At 37.5% G+C, this 21,322-nt stretch overlaps 1 protein-coding gene across 2 annotated transcripts in view; it reads left to right on the forward strand.

Annotated features, from left to right (window-relative positions):
• LOC109426379 (uncharacterized) overlaps window positions 1-18,517 on the forward strand; it is a 30,546-nt gene extending 12,029 nt beyond the window's left edge. For both annotated transcript variants that reach the window (XM_019701865.3, XM_062848869.1), the window contains exons 2-4: window positions 17,839-17,940; window positions 18,008-18,277; window positions 18,370-18,517. In XM_019701865.3, the coding sequence (XP_019557410.3) occupies window positions 17,839-17,940; window positions 18,008-18,277; window positions 18,370-18,401 (404 nt within the window). In that variant the 3' untranslated portion in view covers window positions 18,402-18,517. The remainder of the gene's footprint in view (window positions 1-17,838; window positions 17,941-18,007; window positions 18,278-18,369) is intronic.
• Window positions 18,518-21,322: the final 2,805 nt, after the last annotated feature.

Raw genomic sequence — 21,322 nt, forward strand, 5'->3', positions numbered from 1 at the left:
TATTTTTTTAAGATTATCTTGTGATTGTGTACTTCGTTCAAACCCATTGCTTATTTATCCTTAACTGCTCAACCTTATTAACATTTTTAATGTCCACTAGGAGACTACGTGAGTGATTGCAATTGACAGTTGCACTTACACTTTGTACACAGCCATCGACAGTGCCTTGATGTATTGCACTTTGCTAGGTTATTGGACAACCAAAGGCTAGAAACGTTGTTTGTTGTATTTCTCATTTTTGTATTTTATTGTTAGAAGTGAGAACTCATTAAAACAAAAGAAACGGATTTAATTGGTGCCGTAATATCTTGTTTTCAAATAGGATGAGTTTGGGAGCGTAAGATTACTTATGCCACTAATACCCTGCCTATATCGAAATGGTAGCCTTTGTGTTGTTTGTCTACTCTGTATATGGTAGAATGTTGAGCACGATGATGTTGATATGTAGCTGTTGTTCCTTTTCCAGTTCGATTTGGGGTCCATCATGAGTTGCCGTTCGCCGATATCCAATTACCTGGGTCCGTTTAGGAGAAACTTCAGAGAATATAATCATGGCTGCCACAATGACCGACTTGGTTCCCTACACATGTTTTCAAGAGCATAAATCCTGAAAATTCGTGAACAACTACCCGAGCAGCAGAAAATAACACGTGAATAACATATCAAGGTATTTATCTTAAATACTACCATACCTTGATATGCCCTTCATTAGGTGGTAATAAGAGGCAAAATAACAAAAACGAATACCAAAATTTTGTATAAATAACACCTAGAAAATAACAAGTCTTGTTATTTCAATAATGAATGCATACCAAAAATTTCAATTGCTGTATTTGTTATTCCAAAGTTATTGAATAACAAATCAATAACATTTCTTATTATTAAATGTTTCATGTGTTCGATGACTTTATGATGTAATAGCAAATTTTATTCTTCGGTTATTTTCACTGCTGAACTAATAAATACTTCACCAATACCAAACTCTGCTCGAATACCTCCAACTGTTATTGTGATGTTCTCATAACATTTCGTAGAATAACGCAGCAATAACAATTTTAGGTATTAGAGCACATGTTGCTCTTTGCATGGTATTTGTAAGGTATGCCCTTCTGCTCGGGTGGGATCGATTTGGAAAAGCTGCCTCTTTTTGCAAGTGAGCAAAGGATAAACAAGTGCGGCTTCGATTGAGCCCCAAATAAATAAACTAGCTAAAAAAAGTGCGGCTTGGGTTGATGCTCCGTTTGTCAGACTTAAGAGAAAAATTTAGTTTATTATTTATGATCTCAGATAACACAGTATGTTATCCGGTTGTTATGAAATTTTGCTTGGGTTGTGCCTCTAAAGTTTGCATGCAAAACTGCAATGGAATTTGTTGAAGTTTCACCTCGAAGCCGTGGTTTCTGAAGAGGGGCAGTATCAACCGCTCGCGGGGGAAGAGTAACTGGCCAAAAAGTGCTGGGGATAGAAGCGCACGTGTGACCCAGGGGCCCAGACTGAATGCTGTTTAGGGGCTGTCCATAAACCACGTGGTCATGAGAGGGAAGGGGGGGGTTCGGGCAATAACCATTTTGTATGGACAAATTAAAATTTTTGTATGGACAAATGACCACGCGGGGGGGGGGGGGGGTTGAAAAGTCCCAAAAAAATTACCACGTGGTTTATGGATAGCCCCTTAAGGAACTTTTTTTAACCCGTTACAGCCCAAGGTGTCTCACAATTGAACTCTTTAAATAAATGTGTTTTCAAAGGTCAAGTTCCAATAAAATAAGCATGATTTGAGGAAAAAAAAATGGAAGTCTATGGTGTAGTTTCAAAAAAAATTCTTCGTTGTAGGTAGGCTGACAGGGAAGGCGGGGGGAGAGTGGGTTTGCTTCGGCAAACCTGAACGTCTGTTCTCCAGGAGGAGCGGCTCACAACAGCGTCTGATCCCATGTTAGGAGCGGCCGATCTATGTCCGAGTGCCAGGGAAGGACTCTAAGCTCAACTGTGCACTATGGTCCTCCGCATTTTACGCGCAGCTCGAACGCGAGTACGATCGCTGCCCAAGCCACGACGTCATGATCATTATAGGAGAATTGAACGCTCAGGTAGGCGAGGAGGAGGAATTCAGACCGACGATTGGTAAGTTCAGTGCCCACCAACAGACAAACGAAAACGGCCTACTACTCATTGATTTCGCCGCCTCCATAAATATGGCAATACGTAGCACCTTTTTCCAACACAGCCTGCCTTATCGTTACACCTGGAGATCACCACAGAAGACGGAATCTCAAATCGACCACGTTCTGATTGACGGACGACACTTCTCCGACATTATCGACGTCAGGACCTATCGTGGCGCCAACATCGACTTCGACCACTATCTGGTGATGGTCAAACTGCGCCCAAAACTTCCCGTCATCAACAATGTACGGTACCGACGACCGCCACGGTACAACCTAGAGCGACTGAAGCAACCGGATGTCGCCTCAGCATACGCGCAGAATCTCGAGGCCGCGTTGCCAGACGAGGGCGAGCTGGATGAGGCCCCTCTAGAGGACTGCTGGAGTACAGTGAAAGCAGCCATCAACGACGCAGCCGTGAGCACCATCGAGTACGAGGAACGGAACCGACGGAATAAATGGTTCGACGAAGAGTGCAGACAGAACGGTTTTGGAGGAGAAGAACGCAGCGAAGGCGGTAATGCTGCAGCAAGTGACTCGACAACGTGGAGCGATACAAACAGAAGCGGAAACAGCAGACCCGCCTCTTTCGGGAGAAAAAGCGTCGCCTGGAAGAAGCGGAGTGTGAATAAATGGAACTGCTATGCTGTTCACAAGAAACACGGAAGTTCTATCAGAAGCTCAACGCATCCCGCAACGGCTTCGTGCCGCGAGCCGAAATATGCAGGGATAAAGACGGAGGCCTCTTGACGGACGGACGTGAGGTGATCGAAAGGTGGATGCAGCACTTCGATCAGCACCTGAACAACGTGGAGAACGTAGGCACGGGAGCCCACGGCAACGGAGGAAACAACGACGCCAGTGCAGCAGAGGACAAAAATGAACCAACTCCCACGCTGAGGGAGATTAAGGATGCCACTCATCAGCTCAAAACCAACAAAGCAGTTGGCAAGGATGGTATCGCTGCTGAACTCATCAAGATGGGCCCAGAGAAGTTGGCCACCTGTCTGCATCGGCTGATAGTCTGGATCTGGGAAACCGAACAGCTACCGGGGAAGTGGAAGGAAGGGGTAATCTGCCCCATTCACAAGAAAGGCGACCATTTGGAATGTGAGAACTTCAGGGCGATCACTATTTTGAATGCTGCCTACAAAGTGCTATCCCAGATCATCTTCCGTCGTCTGTCACCTAAAACAAATGAGTTCGTGGGAAGTTATCAAGCCGGCTTCATCGACGGCCGATCGACAACGGCCCAGATCTTTACCATACGGCAAATCCTCCAGAAATGCCGTGAATAGCAGGTCCCAACGCATCACCTGTTCATCGACTTCAAAGCGGCATACGACAGTATCGACCGCGCAGAGTTATGCAGAATCATGGACGAAAACGGCTTTTCTGGGAAGCTGACTAGACTGATAAAAGCAACGATGGACGGTGTGCGAAACTGCGTAAGGGTTTCGGGTGAACTATCCAGTTCATTCGAATCTCGCCGGGGACTGCGACAAGGTGACGAACTCTCATGCCTACTCTTCAACATCGCTCTGGAAGGTGTGAAACGCAAAGCAGCAAAGGTCGGACTGGTGGTGAATTCCTCAAAAACAAAGTACGTGCTGCTAGGCGGAACCGAACACGACCGGATACGTCTGGGTAGTAATGTTACGATAGACGGGGATACTTTCGAGGTGGTGGAGGAATTCGTCTGCCTCGGATCCTTACTGACGACTGACAACAACGTGAGTAGTGAAATTCGGAGGCGTATCATCAGCGGAAGTCGGGCCTACTACGAGCTCCAGAAGAAACTGCGGTCGAAAAAGATTCACCCACGCACCAAATGCACCATGTACAAAACGCTAATAAGACCGGTGCGGTGGTCCTCTACGGGCACGAGACATGGACCATGCTCGAGGAGGACCTGCAAGCACTCGGAGCTTTCGGGCGACGCGTGCTAAGGACGATCTTCGGCGGTGTCCAGGAGAACGGTGTGTGGCGGAGAAGGATAAACCATGAGCTCGCCGGAGGGATACGGTGGGCAGGACATGTTGCAAGAATGCCGGACAACAACCCTGCAAAGCTGGTGTTTGGAACTGATCCGGTTGGCACAAAAAGGCGTGGAGCGCAGAGAGCACGATGGGCGGACCAGGTGGAGTGTGACCTGGCGAGCATTGGGCGCGACCGAGGACGGAAAGCAGCAGCCACAAACCGAGTATTGTGGCGTACTATTGTTGATTATGTTTTATCTTAATGATGTTGAACAAATAAATGTATATAATCATATTAAGTAAGACAAATTTTGTCTTTGAAATAGTTTTTGTCGGCTCGTCACCCGTGCGAGTGTTGCAACATGTCAACGAAATCAGACTGTGGTGCTGGGCCAACCAGCAGATGTAAATAAAAACATTTATCATTCTAGCATATTAACCTCGCAAAGCTCATTTAACCCTAAAAGGGATACTTGGGGTCCATTGGACCCCAGGCGCCTTTCAGAGCTCGTCTTTGATGGAACACACTCAGCGAGGTGACGAAACTGAGGCCATGAAGGTATCCCTTTTAGGGTTAATCAGCCTTTGTCAATCAAGTAATTAGGATGTGATCCAGCATATTGAGGTGGTAGATTTTTCGAAAATATTTTCAAGCGGGTTTAAACATCGGGTGTCCAGGTTATATACATACATACCCTCATACATACATTGGAGTGTCCAAACCAGTGAAAACTGATGCTTAAAAAATCTTATTTTCATCCAATTTTCTGCCTTGTGGGTAATTTTATCAGGCAGTGAAGGCTTCTACGGTCATACTAACATCATCATTATGTTTAACATCCTCTCAATCTGTTTGATTTTAACTTAAATTCAAACTCTAGAAGTCCAAAATTCGACCGTTACCCTAAAGGTTCAGTTTTATATACAACCAGTTCTACCTGCGCTGGTCCGGATCACTGAAATGGTGATAACTCCGGAACGCCTTGAAATGATGAATTTAAAGAAATTTCCTTCTTCTTATTTCATGTTGCAATCATTATTTTCTAAACTTCGGTTTCAATTATTGTTGGAATTAATAATTATATGTAATGCTTAAAAAACAAAGTTTTACTGTAAAGCATTCAGAAAAAAATAGGTTGCCTTTGTACCCCCAATTCCCCAGCGTGTGTAGCCGGGTGACTATCGGTCACTTCGCTTGGTGGCTAATTTGCTCCACCGAAGGTGAAATTGGTGATTCGCCGATGAAAATGGAATCTCTCTTTCGATTGAGGTGTGAAGCAAGTTGATCGCACCCGGGCATTGCCAGGGGGATGATCCATTCGACGAGGTCGACGAGGTTTCGCAGTGATTCGAGAGATTAACGGTACATGGGGTTAATTGATATGTGCTGTAGAGGGTCTGTGTTGTGATAAATGGAAATGAGCATGAAAGTTTGGGATGGACGGTCGATAAGATGCGGTAGTTAGCTTTAAGGACAAGGTATTTGGAGTACATTGCTCAAAATTTCTAGAGCACCGTTTTTTAGAACCGTTGAACGGATTTGGATTAAAATGCATCACGCTGTTGACAACCACTGAACAATTAGCGTGATGCATTTTCATCCAAATCCGTTCAACGGTTTTAAAAAACGGTGCTCTAGAAATTTTGAGCTATGTACTCCAAATACCTTGTCCTTAAGTTCAAGCCGTTTAGCGTTCGGAAATGATCCATAGATGTAACAAAAACGATATGTGTCCGACAAACTTTTTGCTTTTTTCTACACCGTGCTTTTTAAATGGGCGCTGGGTACCCGTGTACCCTATCGGCCACATAAGGGTTAGGCGAGTCGCACAAATTCGTAGGTGGTACAGTCCTAGCCCGCTGTTATGAGGGTTGCCTCCTTCCCGTCCGAACCAAAGCACAAAGATTTGGGACTAATCTCTGACTCTTAGACAAGACTGACGCAATCCTCCAATGGTCGAGCACTATCCTGGCCACGTCCTTGCGACTGCTGAGGGATGGGAAACGATGGTTAGTTTTGGACACCTATGAAAAATGTAGACAACTCTACGATCTCTCAGGCCTAGGTGTCACGGGAATTTGGGTGTTGTTAGTGGAAGGGTAAACTCCAAAGGATACGCTTGGTCAACGTTCAGACGCACCATTGTTTAACTGCTTCATATCAGTTGTCTGCCCAATTCATCCTGGTTTCCTCGTCATCTTAGGGGTCGTCCATAAATGACGTAGCTTTTTTTGGGGGAGGGGGGTGTTTGTGATTTTGTGACGAAGTGTGACGATAGGGGGGTAGGGGTTTGTGATATGCTACGTAGCTTCTACTAGCCCTATAGAAATTTTTTTCATAATTAATAAACTTTCTACTTGCATTAAGTATTATTATCCAGTAAATAAAAAAAATCACGTTTTTTTCCATTCACATTATTGTAAATAACAAATAATGGAAATAAATGCCGGCTTCATTTCATAAGACATGCAGCTATCGGACGCAACAACTGTATCTGAGAAAGTGGTTTTGAAATCCTGCGTAAAGAATAATATAGGGAATCGCGCCACTTGGGCGGTGGCTTATATATTCGTCTGTTTTCCACTATAACTCAGTCAAATTTAAACCATTTGACACAACTTTTGGAATGTGGTGAGATAGGTATAGTATCTACCCGTGTACAACATTTCAAGTCAATTGATTCAAAATTGACTGAGTTATAGTGGAAAACAGACGAATATAGAAGCCACCGCCCAAGTGGCGCGATACCCTATTGTGTTTGCAGACAAAAAATCAATTTCGCTGAAATGCATCTCAAGACCAATAGTTTGCTGCTTGATATAGAGGGCACTGCACGCCGCTAAGGTTACAAAGGAAAATTTTTCTAAGCTTTAGGCATTACGGCAAGATTCCAAGGGTTCCTTATATAGTTTCTACAGGACTTTTTCGAAGAATTTATCCAACAATTTCTTAAGGAACTCCTCTAGCAACTTTGTAAGGAATTTCTCATTGTGTTCTTCATAGGTTTCCCAAACAGGAGAAGGATAACATTTCCACAGGAATTCCTACTGGGAATCTCAGAAAAAAAAAACTTCTGAAAACATTTCAAAAGGATCTAGAGGAATTTCAGGAGGAATCCTTAAAGGAACTTCCAGAAGAATTTCAGAAGGAACTCCTGGAACAATCATGAAAGAAAATAGAGAAATTTCAAAAGAAATTCCGTGAGGAGTACCTGGAGCAATTTAGATGAAGCTTTCGGAGAAACCTTGAATAAACTTCTGGAAGAATCTTAGATGGAGATATTTGTAGATTGTCAGAAGGAACTCCTGGTTTAATTTCCGAAGAAAGCACGGAAGAAATAATTGAAAGAATCCCGTAAGGAATTTCTGAAGCAATCCCGAAAATAACTTTTGGGGAATCACGGTAAATTATTTGGATATAACTCCTGGTAAAATCTAAGAAAAAATATCCTGGAGGATTTCCAGAAGCAACTATGGGAGGAATCCGTAAAGGGATTCCACGCAGAATTCTAAAATATCCTGGATGGAGTGGATGGAGGGATGCTGGAAAAAGTTACTGAAGGAGTCCCGTGAAAAAAATCCTGGATAAATCCTAGAAGGAAGTCTTCGAGGAATCCCAGAAGAATCCGGGAAAGAATTCCTGAAGGAATCCAAAAAGGAACACCTGGAAGAATCACAGAAGTAAATCCTGGGAGGGTTTTGAAAGAATACCGGAGGGGTTACCTACCGAGATCTTGGAATGTATATCTGAGTGAATTCCTGAAGGAAGCCAAGAAGGAACTCCTGGAGGAATCCCGAAAGGAACTTTTTTTTGGAAACACAGAAAGAAGTTCTGATGGAATCTAGGGGCAAGACACTGTGAAATCCGGAGCAACTCTGAGCAATCCTGAGTAACTCTTTTTGATCGAATCCATTCAGAAACGTCTCTACGAAGCGGGAAATCAGGCAAGACTGCTTTTCACTGGTATCAGACAACACTTCTGGAAAACCAGAGTGATCCAGAGCAATCCAGAGGAATTCTGAGCAACACTTCGATAACAGAGTTACTCTCGCTGTATCTGTCTTGCCCCTAGGATGTAATCTCAAAAGAAATTCTGGTTAAAATCCCTGTACAGATGTCTAAAGAAACTGCTGGTGGAAGAGAGGAGAAAAAACCTTGAAAGACTTCCTGAAGGAAACCATGAATAAACTTTTAGAAAACCCTTTGAAAAAAAAAACTCCTGGTGAAATCTCAGAAGGAGCTTTTGGAGGAATCTAAGAAGGAACTCCGGAATGGATTACTGGAGGGATCTTTGAAGGAACCCCTGAAGGAATACAATAAGGAGGAATTTTCTATCGGAATACCAAAAAGAAGGAAGTGCTGAAATCCCAGAAGGAAGTGCTGGAGGAATTAAAAAGGGAGACATTTTCAAAAATGGGAATCCCAAAATAAACTTCTCTAGGAATTCCAAAATGAACTACTGTAATTTTAGAAGAAACTCCTGCAAGGTCCTTCGAATGTCGTGGTGAATTTTATTCAAATGAAATCAATTTGATATTCTTAATAGATTTATTAGTGAACAAACTAATATCTTCAGAAGAGCTTCTAGGCTAATATGGTAGCAGAATGATGGGTGGTTTATTGAGTAATTAGCTTTGATGATAATCTCCACTGGTTGCACCTATGGTCGTGATGTCGGCGATCTGAACCTGGCAGTCGGCAATGTTTCTTGCTATTGTTGTTTTTTCATAATATTCTGTTAGCATACAAGTTAAAATTGAAATCAGAGCTAAGTTCGAGTTTTTTTTTTACATGAAAATGTTGTTGTGGGGGGGGGGGGGGGGTGTTTAACAAGCTACGTCATTTATAGAGGGGGGTGTCTGAATTTGTGACGAAATGCTACGAGGGGGGAGGGGGGTATTAAAAATCGCTCAAAAAAAGCTACGTCATTTATGGACGCCCCCTTAATGGCATTTTAGCTCATCGATTATTAACACTCCTGCGTCGATGCTATTTTTCACTTACACGAACGTCTATGCCTCGAAAAAAGTTGGAACGCTAATTTCAACCTTCTATATCTCGGCCGTTACAAGTCCGATTTCAAAAATTTTTTTAGCAATGAATTTTTTAGGATCTCCGGATGAGTATACATGTTTTGAAAATTTTCTCTGATCAAAATTCTAATTTCTAGTACTAAAAAACCCGGAGCAAGTCGTTATAAATTTCCTTAGATTTTTATGTTCGAGCAGAACTTTAAATTTATCGCGATGACCACATGATTTTTTGATGGTGAATAGCCCACACGAGTGTAATAAAGCTATCAATGTGATTATAGTGATTATTTATCACTCAAAGCACTGCAATATATTCACAAAACTACGTATAATACAGAGAAAACCATATTATCTTCTGTAACTTTAAATTTGTCGCGATGACCAATGTATTTTTTTATTTTAAAATGTGCGCATATACTTGAGGAAGAAATTCTCAGAACATTGTTGATATTTTTCTTTTCAATAAACTACAAAAAATTCAGAAAACTACGAATTTTTCAGGAAAAATATACAATTTCGTTATAACTTCAAACTAATCTCGAATTCCCATACATTTTATGATTTTAAAATATTTGCGTATTAATCCAGAACAAGTTTGCAGAACATTATTGATACAAATCTGGCTAAACAACTACAAAAAATTCAGAAAACTACGATTTTTTCAGAAAAAATATACAATTTTGTTATAACTTCAAACTAATCTCGAATTCTTATACATTTTATGATTTTAAAATATTTGCGTATTTATCCAGAACAAGTTTGCAGAACATTATTGATATAAATTTGGTTAAAGAACTACAAAAAAATCATAAATTTACGATTTTTTCAGTTAAAATATACATTTTTGTTATAACTTCAAAACTAATCTTGAATTCCCATACATTTTATGATTTTAAAATGTTTGCGTATTTATCCAGAACAAGTTTGCAGAACATTATTGATGTAAATCTGGCAAAAGAACTACAAAAATTCAGAAAACTACGATTTTTTCAGGAAAAATATTTAATTTGGTAATAACTTCAATCTAATCTTGAATTCTCATACATTTTATGATTTTAAAATATGTTTGTGTATTTATCCAGAATTAATTTGCACAACATTATTGATATGAATTTGGCCAAAGAACTACAAAAATTCAGAAATTTACGATTTTATCAGGAAAAATATGCAATTTTGTTATAACTTTAAACTAATCTCGAATTCCCATACATTTTATGATTTTTAAATATTTGCGTATTTATCCAGAACAAGTTTGCAGAATATTATTGATGTAAATCTGGCTAAAGAGCTACAAAAAATTAGAAAACTACGAATTTTTCAGGAAAAATATACAATTTTGTTATAACTTCAAACTAATCTCAAATTCTCATAGATTTTATGATTTTAAAATATTTGTGTTTTTATCCAGAACAAATTTCCAGAACATTATTGATATAAATTTGGCCAAGGAACTACAAAAAATTCAGAAATTTACGATTTTATCAGGAAATATATACAATTTTGTTACAACATCTTATTGGTCTCAAAATCTTAGACATTTTATGATTTTAAAATATTTTTGTTTATATTCAGAACAAGTTTGCAGAATATTATTGATATGAATGTGGCCAAAGAACTACAGAAAATTCAGAAAACTATGTTTTTTTCAGAAAAAATATACAATTTTGATATAACTTCAAATCAATATCAAATTCTCATACATTTTATTATTTTAAAATGTTTGCGAATTTATCCAGAGCAAGTTTGCAGATCATCATTGATATAAATCTTGCCAAAGAACTACAAAAAATCAGAAAACTACGAATTTCATAACATCTTCTTGATTACAAAATCTTGGACATTTAATGATTTTAAATATTTTCGTTTGTATCCAGAACAAGTTTGCAGAACATTGTTGATATAAATATGACTAAAAAACTTCAACAAAATCAGAAAACGTCGAGTTTTTCGGGAAAAATATATAATTTTATTGTGACTTCAAATTGATCTCGAATTATTATACAACCAGGAAGGGGTCGTCGGCTTCATGGGAGGCCGCGCACACGTTGGCTTTTTGCAGTTGAGGAGGACCTAAGGACTCTAAACGTTCAGGGCGACTGGAAGCGATTGGCCCAGGACCGAGGCCAGTGGAGGCGGATACTTCATTCGGAGTAGAATCTCCGCTACGAGTTGTAACCCATCAAGTATCAAGTAAGTTATTATACATTTTATGATTTTAGATTTTTTGCGTATTTATTCAAAACAAGTTTGCAGAACATTGTTGATAGTTAAGCTGCTAAGAACTACGAAAAATTCAAAAATCTACGAATTTTTCAGGAAAAATATAAAATTTCGTTATAACTTAAAATTGATCTCGATTTACTGTATATTTTATGATTTTAAAATAAAATATATATGAAATATTGAAAACAATTTGAAAGTATAACGAAAATGTATATTTTCCTGAAAAAATCGTAGTGTTCTAATTTTTTGCAGTTTGTTGGGTAGAATTATATCAGCAATGTTGTGCAACTTGTTATGCCTAAATACGCAATTACTTAAAAATCATAAAACGTATGGGATTTTGACAACAATTTGAAGTAATAACAAAATTGAATATTTTTCCTGAAAAATTCGTAGTTTTCTGAATTTTCTGTAGTTTTTCTGCCAGATTTACATCAATAATGTTCTTCAAACTTGTTTTGGATAAATACGAAAATATTTCGAAATCATAAAATATATGAGAAATTGAAATCAATTTGAGGTTATATCAAAAATGTATATTTCTGCTAATAAAAATAGTAGTTTTCTGAATTTATAACGAAATTGTATATTTTTCCTGAAAAATTCGTAGTTTTCTTAATGTTCGTAGTTCTTCTGCCAGATTTACATCAATAATGTTCTGCAAACTTATTCTGGATAAAAACACAAAATTTTAAAATTATAAAATGTATGGGAATTCGAGATTAGTTTGAATTTAGTTTGAATTGTAGATTTTTCCTGGAAAAAAATCGTAGTTTTCTGAATTTTTGAAATTCTTCTGTCAGATTTACATCAATAATGTTCTGCAAACTTGTTCTGGATAAATACGCAAAAATTGTAAAATCATAAAATTTATGGGATTTCGAGATTAATTTGAAATTATTACAAAATTGTATATTTTTCGTGAAAAAAAATCGTAGTTTTCTGAATTTTGTGTAGTTTTTTGGCCAGATTTATATCAGCATGGTTCTGGATGAATACGCAAATATTTTAAAATAATAAAATGTATGGAAATTCGAGATTAGTTTGAAGTTATAACAAAATTGTATATTTTTCCTGAAAAATTCGTAGTTTTCTGAATTTTTGTAGTTCTTTTGCTAGATTTACATCAATAATGCCTTGAAAACTTTTCTGGATAAATACGCAAATATTTTAAAATCATAAAATGTATGGAAATTCGAGATTAGTTTGAAATTATAACAAAATTGTATATTTTTCCTGAAAAATTCGTAGTTTTCTGAATTTTTGTAGTTCTTCTGCCTGATTTTCATCAATTATGTTCTGCAAACTTGTTCTGGATAAATAAGCAAATATTTTAAACCATAAAATGTATGGGAATTCAAGATTAGTTTGAAGGTTTAACAAAATTGTATATTTTTCCTGAAAAAAATCGCAAATTTCTGATTTTTTGTAGTTTTTTTTGCCAGATTTACATCATTAATTTTCTGAAAACTTGTTATGGATAAATACGCAAATATTTTAAAATCATAAAATGTATGGGAATTCAAGATTAGTTTAAAGTTATAACAAAATTGTATATTTTTCCTGAAAAATTCGTAGTTTTCTGAATTTTTGTAGTTCTTCTGCCTGATTTTCATCAATTATGTTCTGCAAACTTGTTCTGGATAAATTAGCAAATATTTTAAACTATAAAATGTATGGGAATTCAAGATTAGTTTGTAGTTATAACAAAATTGTATATTTTTCCTGAAAAATTCGCAAATTTCTGATTTTTTGTAGTTATTTTGCCAGATTTACATCATTAATGTTCTGCAAACTTGTTCTGGATAAATACGCAAATATTTTAAAATCATAAAATGTATGGGAATTCAAGATTAGTTTGAAGTTATAACAAAATTGTATATTTTTCCTGAAAAAATCGTAAATTTCTGATTTTTTGTAGTTCTTTGGCCAAATTTATATCAATAATGTTCTGCAAACTTGTTTGGATAAATACACAAATATTTTAAAATCATAAAATGTATGGGAATTCAAGATTAGTTTGAAGTTATAACAAAATTGAATATTTTTCCTGAAAAAATCGCAAATTTCTGAATTTTTGTAGTTCCTTTTGCCAGATTTACATCAATAATCTTATGCAAACTTGTTCTGGATAAATACGCAAATATTTTAAAATCATAAAATGTATGGGAATTCGAGATTAGTTTGAAGTTATAACGAAATTGTATATTTTTCCTGAAAAATTCGTAGTTTTCTGAATTTTTGTAGTTCTTCTGCTAGATTTACATCAACAATATTCTGCAAACTTGTTCTGGATAAATACGCAAATATTTTAAAATCATAAAATGTATGGGAATTCAAGATTAGTTTGAAGTTATAACAAAATTGTATATTTTTCCTGAAAAAATCGCAAATTTCTGAATTTTTGTAGTTCCTTTTGCCAGATTTACATCAATAATGTTATGCAAACTTGTTCTGGATAAATACGCAAATATTTTAAAATCATAAAATGTATGGGAATTCAAGATTAGTTTGAAGTTATAACAAAATTGTATATTTTTCCTGAGAAAATCGTAAATTTCGGAATTTTTTGTAGTTCTTTGGCCAAATTTATATCAATAATGTTCTGCAAACTTGTTTTGGATAAATACACAAATATTTTAAAATCATAAAATGTATGGGAATTCGAGATTAGTTTGAAGTTATAACGAAATTGTATATTTTTCCTGAAAAATTCGTAGTTTTCTGAATTTTTGTAGTTCTTCTGCTAGATTTACATCAATAATGTTCTGCAAACTTGTTTTGGATAAATATGCAAACATTTTAAAATCATAAAATGTATGGGAATTCGAGATTAGTTTGAAATAATAACAAAATTGTATTTTTTCCTGAAAAATTCGTAGTTTTCTGAATTTTTGTAGTTCTTCTGCTAGATTTACATCAACAATATTCTGCAAACTTGTTCTGGATAAATACGCAAATATTTTAAAATCATAAAATGTATGGGAATTCAAGATTAGTTTGAAGTTATAACAAAATTGTATATTTTTCCTGAAAAAATCGCAAATTTCTGAATTTTTGTAGTTCCTTTTGCCAGATTTACATCAATAATGTTATGCAAACTTGTTCTGGATAAATACGCAAATATTTTAAAATCATAAAATGTATGGGAATTCAAGATTAGTTTGAAGTTATAACAAAATTGTATATTTTTCCTGAGAAAATCGTAAATTTCGGAATTTTTTGTAGTTCTTTGGCCAAATTTATATCAATAATGTTCTGCAAACTTGTTTTGGATAAATACACAAATATTTTAAAATCATAAAATGTATGGGAATTCGAGATTAGTTTGAAGTTATAACGAAATTGTATATTTTTCCTGAAAAATTCGTAGTTTTCTGAATTTTTGTAGTTTTTCTGCTAGATTTACATCAATAATGTTCTGCAAACTTGTTTTGGATAAATATGCAAACATTTTAAAATCATAAAATATATGGGAATTCGAGATTAGTTTGAAATAATAACAAAATTGTATTTTTTCCTGAAAAATTCGTAGTTTTCTGAATTTTTGTAGTTTTTTGGTCAGATTTACATCAATAATGTTCTGCAAACTTGTTCTGGATAAATACGCAAATATTTTAAAATCATAAAACGTATGGGAATTCAAGATTAGTTAGAAGTTATAACGAAATTGTATATTTTTCCTGAAAAAATCGCAAATTTCTGAATTTTTGTAGTTCTTTTGCCAGATTTACATCAATAATGTTCTGCATACTTGTTCTGGATAAATACGCAAATATTTTAAAATCATAAAATGTATGGGAATTCGAGATTAGTTTGATGTTATAACGAAATTGTATATTTTTCCTGAAAAAAATCGTAGATTTTTGAATTTTTTGTAGTTTTTTGGCCAAATTTGTATCAATAATGTTCTGCAAACTTGTTCTGGATAAATACGCAAATATTTTAAAATCATAAAATGTATGGGAATTCGAGATTAGTTTAAAGTTATAACGAAATTGTATATTTTTCCTGAAAAATTCGTAGTTTTCTGATTTTTTTGTAGTTCTTTGAAGAGAAAAATATCAACAATGTTCTGAGAATTTCTTCCTCAAGTATATGCGCACATTTTAAAATAAAAAAATACATTGGTCATCGCGACAAATTTAAAGTTACAAAAGATAATATGGTTTTCTCTGTATTATACGTAGTTTTGTGAATGTATTGCAGTGCTTTGAGTGATAAATAATCACTATAATCACATTGATAGCTTTATTACACTCGTGTGGGCTATTCACCATCAAAAAATCATGTGGTCATCGCGATAAATTTAAAGTTCTGCTCGAACATAAAAATCTTAGGAAATTTATAACGACTTGCTCCGGGTTTTTTAGTACTAGAAATTAGAATTTTGATCAGAGAAAATTTTCAAAACATGTATACTCATCCAGAGATCCTAAAAAATTCATTGCTAAAAAAATTTTTGAAATCGGACTTGTAACGGCCGAGATATAGAAGGTTGAAATTAGCGTTCCAACTTTTTTGAGGCATCGGCGTTTGAGTGTTAATAGACTCAAATCTTTCACTTTGGAAATCCTCGTTCTAACTTCTCGAAGCTTATCAGGCTCATCAGGTTCTCCATGCGAACTGCATATCAAGAATATAAAAGGAAAAAATGCACAACTATTCGGCGTGACCATTGCTGGGTTCGCATCTATCGTTCCTTTCGAAGATCTTTTCGGGTTGTACATTTTCACAACTTCCTAGGGCATAAAACATCTTCGTGATTGTCTCACGGTATAATAAAGAAAATTAATCAAATGACAAGGAAGTTATAAGCTTATTGTGGTAGGTATAAGTCTCCATCCTTGAAACGTACTTTAATCTCTAGACAACCTAATCTGATATAATCTAACCAAGAGAATTATACTCAGAAGAGCATAATTAGATTCACCAATGGAACCTACGCTTCAGCCTATACACTCTTAAAAGTAGAAATTCAAAGAACGCTCAGCTTAAAAGTTATCTCTTGTAACTTCATCAGATAGAGGACGAAAAAACGGTGTACCTTCAGATGATCAAGCATTGTTTACAATCAAGTTCCTTCTCGCCATGACGTATCCTACACATTTTTACAAGATGGTTTTGGATGACTTGCTAATAATGCTCGCGTGCTGAAATTCCTATGCCGTCACGCTTGGTTTAAACTACCAGATCGCATGCAACCGACAACGGTGTGGCGGCGTGGCATTTGATTCATTCATAATTTCAAGCCGGTTGTTTTGTTTGACTCTTGTTATACTGCCGTTATACGCATAATTGTCCCATGTTATATGGGATTCCCATATAACATGGGACAATCGGGCGTAGAACGGCAGTATAGCGGGCGCAACCATTTGCCCGTGGATTGAACCAAGGTCATCATGAACTGCTTGATCGAATACTCGTACTCTCAATGGCACTGAACATCTCCTCAAGTATTCATCGTCTTTAGCTCAAATTGATGTTGGGTAACATTATTAATAGAGTTACGCAACTAAATTATGCATATACATGAGGCATTCTTTACCAAGAATCCCATTACGGACAGATCTATTTATATCTCAGGAATGGAATGACTAACAGAAAATATAAGCATGAAACATTTCTAAATCGAGATTAAGGAAAAACGTCTTGAAATCCCGCTTGAACAGTGCATCAGAACTTCGGACGCACAAATCAGGTGCGTTGGTTTTGTTCACGAAGAGATTTGTGCGCTCAAAATCGCGAGTAGATGCCAAATCCGGCCATTGTGGCGGCCATTTTTGGATTCTAACAAGTCTGTCCTTAACGAGCAAAGATCCACGCAGAGCACATTTATTTTTTATTTTTCCGATAACGTGAGCTTTATAAATAACTCTCAAACCGTTTATTCGTAGAAATTTCTACATACGACAAAGTGCACCTTTTAAAATTTATTTGAAATATTATTTATCAAATATAAAAAAGTAATTTCAAACCAAATTACGCCCACTGCAATCCAATGAAACTGAGGAGACCTAATTATTTACTTAAGAACCTCTTACTAAAGAAAGTGGCCACCGGTGTCGTTGAGGCAGTTGGGTATTTGAAACATATCTCTGATGATTGATACGACCACTTTTCTTTCCCATATGACTTCGCGGCGAATCACCATTTCATTCATTTTGGGTCGTGCGAATGTCCGGACCACCTTGGAGGTATACTGTCGTTCGATCATTGGTAAACAATTTCCAAATCATAGTTTGTCTATTAATAAGTCTCGCAAATCTTCTCACACGGAACAAGGTCATCCAACATTATGGTAATTTTCCTTCAAAGGTCTCCCAAAGAAAGTCAATAATTAATTGTACCAATGCGAAATCTATGCTAATTAATATCCCCATCTAATAATCTTATCAATTTCGAATGAATAAATTACCCCTTTTTTCTTTCCCTCACAGCACTTATGCTATCAACCAGCTTAGCCGAAGCTCGGCGTGTGAAACGACAGCAAGCGAATCGAAATCCCTTCACTACCTACTTCCCTCCGAGTCAGAAATTTGGTAAAAAAAATCTCAGAAAACTCTTTTTCGCCGATACCCGTATGACCAAAACTTCACCTCTTTGCAGTCCGGAACCGGCCACCACTTATCAGCAGCACTATCCAACCGGTGCGGAATACCTTTCTAACAACCGACTTTTTCAACGACCTGCCCACGACGATCCGGGCGACGCGTCCACCACTGGAACCCAAGAAGCCATCCAGGTCACGAGAGTTTTATATCTGCATGACCAACTGCCTGACGCTGAGCCACTACAATCCGGTCTGCGGAACGGACCACACCACCTACCACAACGTGTACAAGCTGGAATGCTCGAACCGGTGCGGTGCAAGACCCAGTAAGTGCAGGAAGAAACCTTGCCGCGGTTGATGGTGCGAGGCTTATCGTTCTGATGTTGTGTTTTCTCTGTTCTGTTTTTTGCACTTTCAGGAGTTCAAGTCCGAAAGCCCGGCATTTGTTGATAAAACACTTATGGGTTCCGTTCCGAGAGAGCCTTCGTTTCCAGTTGAAGTGTCTCTTACTTAGAGGTAGTTGAGATGATGTTGGATTGTTCAATAGAGTGTTAATAAATTATTGAAGCACATACCTACCGTGTTTGTTTTTAGTCACGAAAGACATGGCCAATCAGACGGAGCACTTGAAACTAAATTCCCATCATAGCCATATGTAGTTCATCTAGGACCGCAGCAATTTGAATAATTGCACACGGAAGTAAGTAATCTAAGCAAAAACAGTCAAAACTCAGCTACGGTGTAAATATTGAAATTGAACTACGAGGATGACACCATATTTTTTTTGATTCGATATTCGCAATATTTGATGAGATATTTCAGACAATGTTTTGATCCAATATCGCTCCGCTAACCAATTGTTACCCCCAACGATGGTATTCAAAAAAAATATTGTTTACAAATGTTCAAAATGTTTATAATTAACGAGAAAACATATAGGTTTGATAATATTTTCTGATTTATGTTGAATAAACATCCTATTGGAAATCATGCAAGTTTCCGGTGGGATACTCCAATAAGGAATTATATTCACGATTTTTTTTTTTTAATTTATTTTTCCAAGAATTCCTTCGCGAATTCCTTCAGGATTTGCTTATCCCAGGGTTTTGGTAGGGATTGTTTCGGGAGTTCCTTCGAAAATTCTTTCAGAAATTCATTCGAAAGATTAATCTGGAATTATTGAAGAAGTTCCTGCGAGAATTCATCCAGGTTATCCTTTAAGAATTCCTCCAGAATTCTATAGGCATTCCTCTGTGAGTTTCTTAGTAAATGCTTAAAGGAGTCCTAGTCGAAAATCTCTTAGGAAATCTTTCTGGAGTACGTTTGAGACTTCCATAGGGCTTCCAGTTTAAAATTTTATTTACATGTATTTACGTGTATTTTAACGTTTGCTAATTATACACTCGAAATTCTTCCAGCAGTTCTTTTGGCAGTTATTTCTCATGCACATATCTTCTCGAACTCCTCTAGCAGTCTCTTTGGGAAATATTACAGAAAATCCCTCCGGAAGTTCATCAAGAGTTCGAGACTTCTTTCGAGAGTTTAAACGACGGGCTTGGTGGTCTAGTAGCTATCGCTTCTGATTCGTTTGCGGAAGGTTCTGGGTTCAATCTCTGACCCATCCCCTTTCCTTTGAACTATGTACCTTTCTTTATACTTCCTCCCTACTTACTTACTGATTGCCAGCCATCGCCTTTTCCTGTGTCGACTTCTGTCGACTTGCTTGATTTCGTTATTGAGGCTGCGCCGCCATGAGCGTCTGGGTCTGCCTTTGTTGCCATGTCCTGCTAGGTTCCAATCTAACGCTTGTTTGCAGATTTCGTTTCCACCCCTGCGTAGAGTGTGGCCGACCCACCTCCACTTTCGCTCCCGAATTTCTGTCGCTATCGGCTTTTGATGGCATCGACGATGGATAGCTCCACGTTGGAGATCCAATTGTGAGGCCACCATGCACGAATTATATACCGCAGGAATCCATTGATGAAGACCTGCAGTCGTTGCGTGTTCTCCGCTGATACACACCAGGTTTCACTGGCGTATAGCAGTTCAGATTTCACGTTCGAGTTAAAAGTTCGGATTTTGGTGCGTTGACTGATCTGGTTGTTTTTCCATACATTTTTTAAACTCGCAAAAGCAGCCCTCGCCTACTTGATCCGTGCACCTATGTCGATCTTGGTGCCGCTATTTGGCTACCAATATATTGAAAGCTTTGAACATTCTCCACTGATTGCTCAGCTACCGAAAAGCTGGAAGGATTGACCGCGTTTACATTCAACGATTTGGTCTTGTTGACGTTGATAGTAAGACCTGCCGTTGAGGAGCGATTGGCAAGATCATCGAGCTTGCTCTGCATATCAGAGCGCCGTTGAGCTAGGAGAGCAACGTCATCAGCCAGTTTGAAGTCATTTAGGTGCTCCATGGTAATGGGTTACCACAGCAATCCACGATTTGGCTCACGGTCAATCGCACCAACCAGGATCTCGTCGATTACGATGAGGAACAGTAGCGGTGATAGTATACATCTATGCCTCACTCCAGCAACGACTCGGATGGGATCGGGCAAAACACCGTTGTGCAGTACTCTGTACGAAAATGCTCTGTACTGTGCTTCAATGAGGCCGATGATTTTCTCAGGGACACCCTTGCTCATGAGGGCTTCTCACATGTTTCCGTGATTGAGAAGGTCGAAATCTTTTTCGTAATCAATGAACACCACTTCCCCCCTTCCTCCCTCCTCTCTACATATATATATCTCATGTATTTTCACATGGTCATATGCATATCTATCGCTCGGTTTAAAAAAAAAACCGTGTCCCTTCCTTCCAACTCTAATAGCACAGGGTCAATCTAGGGTATTGGTTCCCTTATTAAGCATGTGGCTCCCATTTTCATCCCACGAAAAACAAAGGATTGAAGCGCTGTTTGTTTTGTTTCTTATTTTTGTATTTTTTGTTAGAAGTGAGCACCCATGAAAACAAAAAGAACGGAGTCAATCGGTGCCGTAATCGCTTGTTTTCGAATAGGATGAAAATGGGAGCATGAGATTACTGATGGCACACATACCCTATCAGATAACACCTACGAGTTATGCAATCAAACGAACTGTTGCGCATTATTATCTTCAGAGTATTTAGCTATAGAAACAAACTAATCTTCCACCTTACGCCAGGCTCAGACACCCACGCGCCAATATGTGAACCGCGTCTGCCAACCACCAACATTCCGACATCCACATGAATTTGCGCAGACGCAGATGCATATTCGGTCTGCTGTGGATACAAACGATCGCCATCATCTCTTCCTTCCTCTTCCCCACATTGACCTGCAAGCTGACGTGGCAGGTGCCATTGTCGTCGAAAAATCGGAGATGA

This window comes from Aedes albopictus, chromosome 2, assembly GCF_035046485.1.
Source record: "Aedes albopictus strain Foshan chromosome 2, AalbF5, whole genome shotgun sequence".
NCBI classification, from domain to species: Eukaryota; Metazoa; Arthropoda; class Insecta; order Diptera; family Culicidae; genus Aedes; species Aedes albopictus.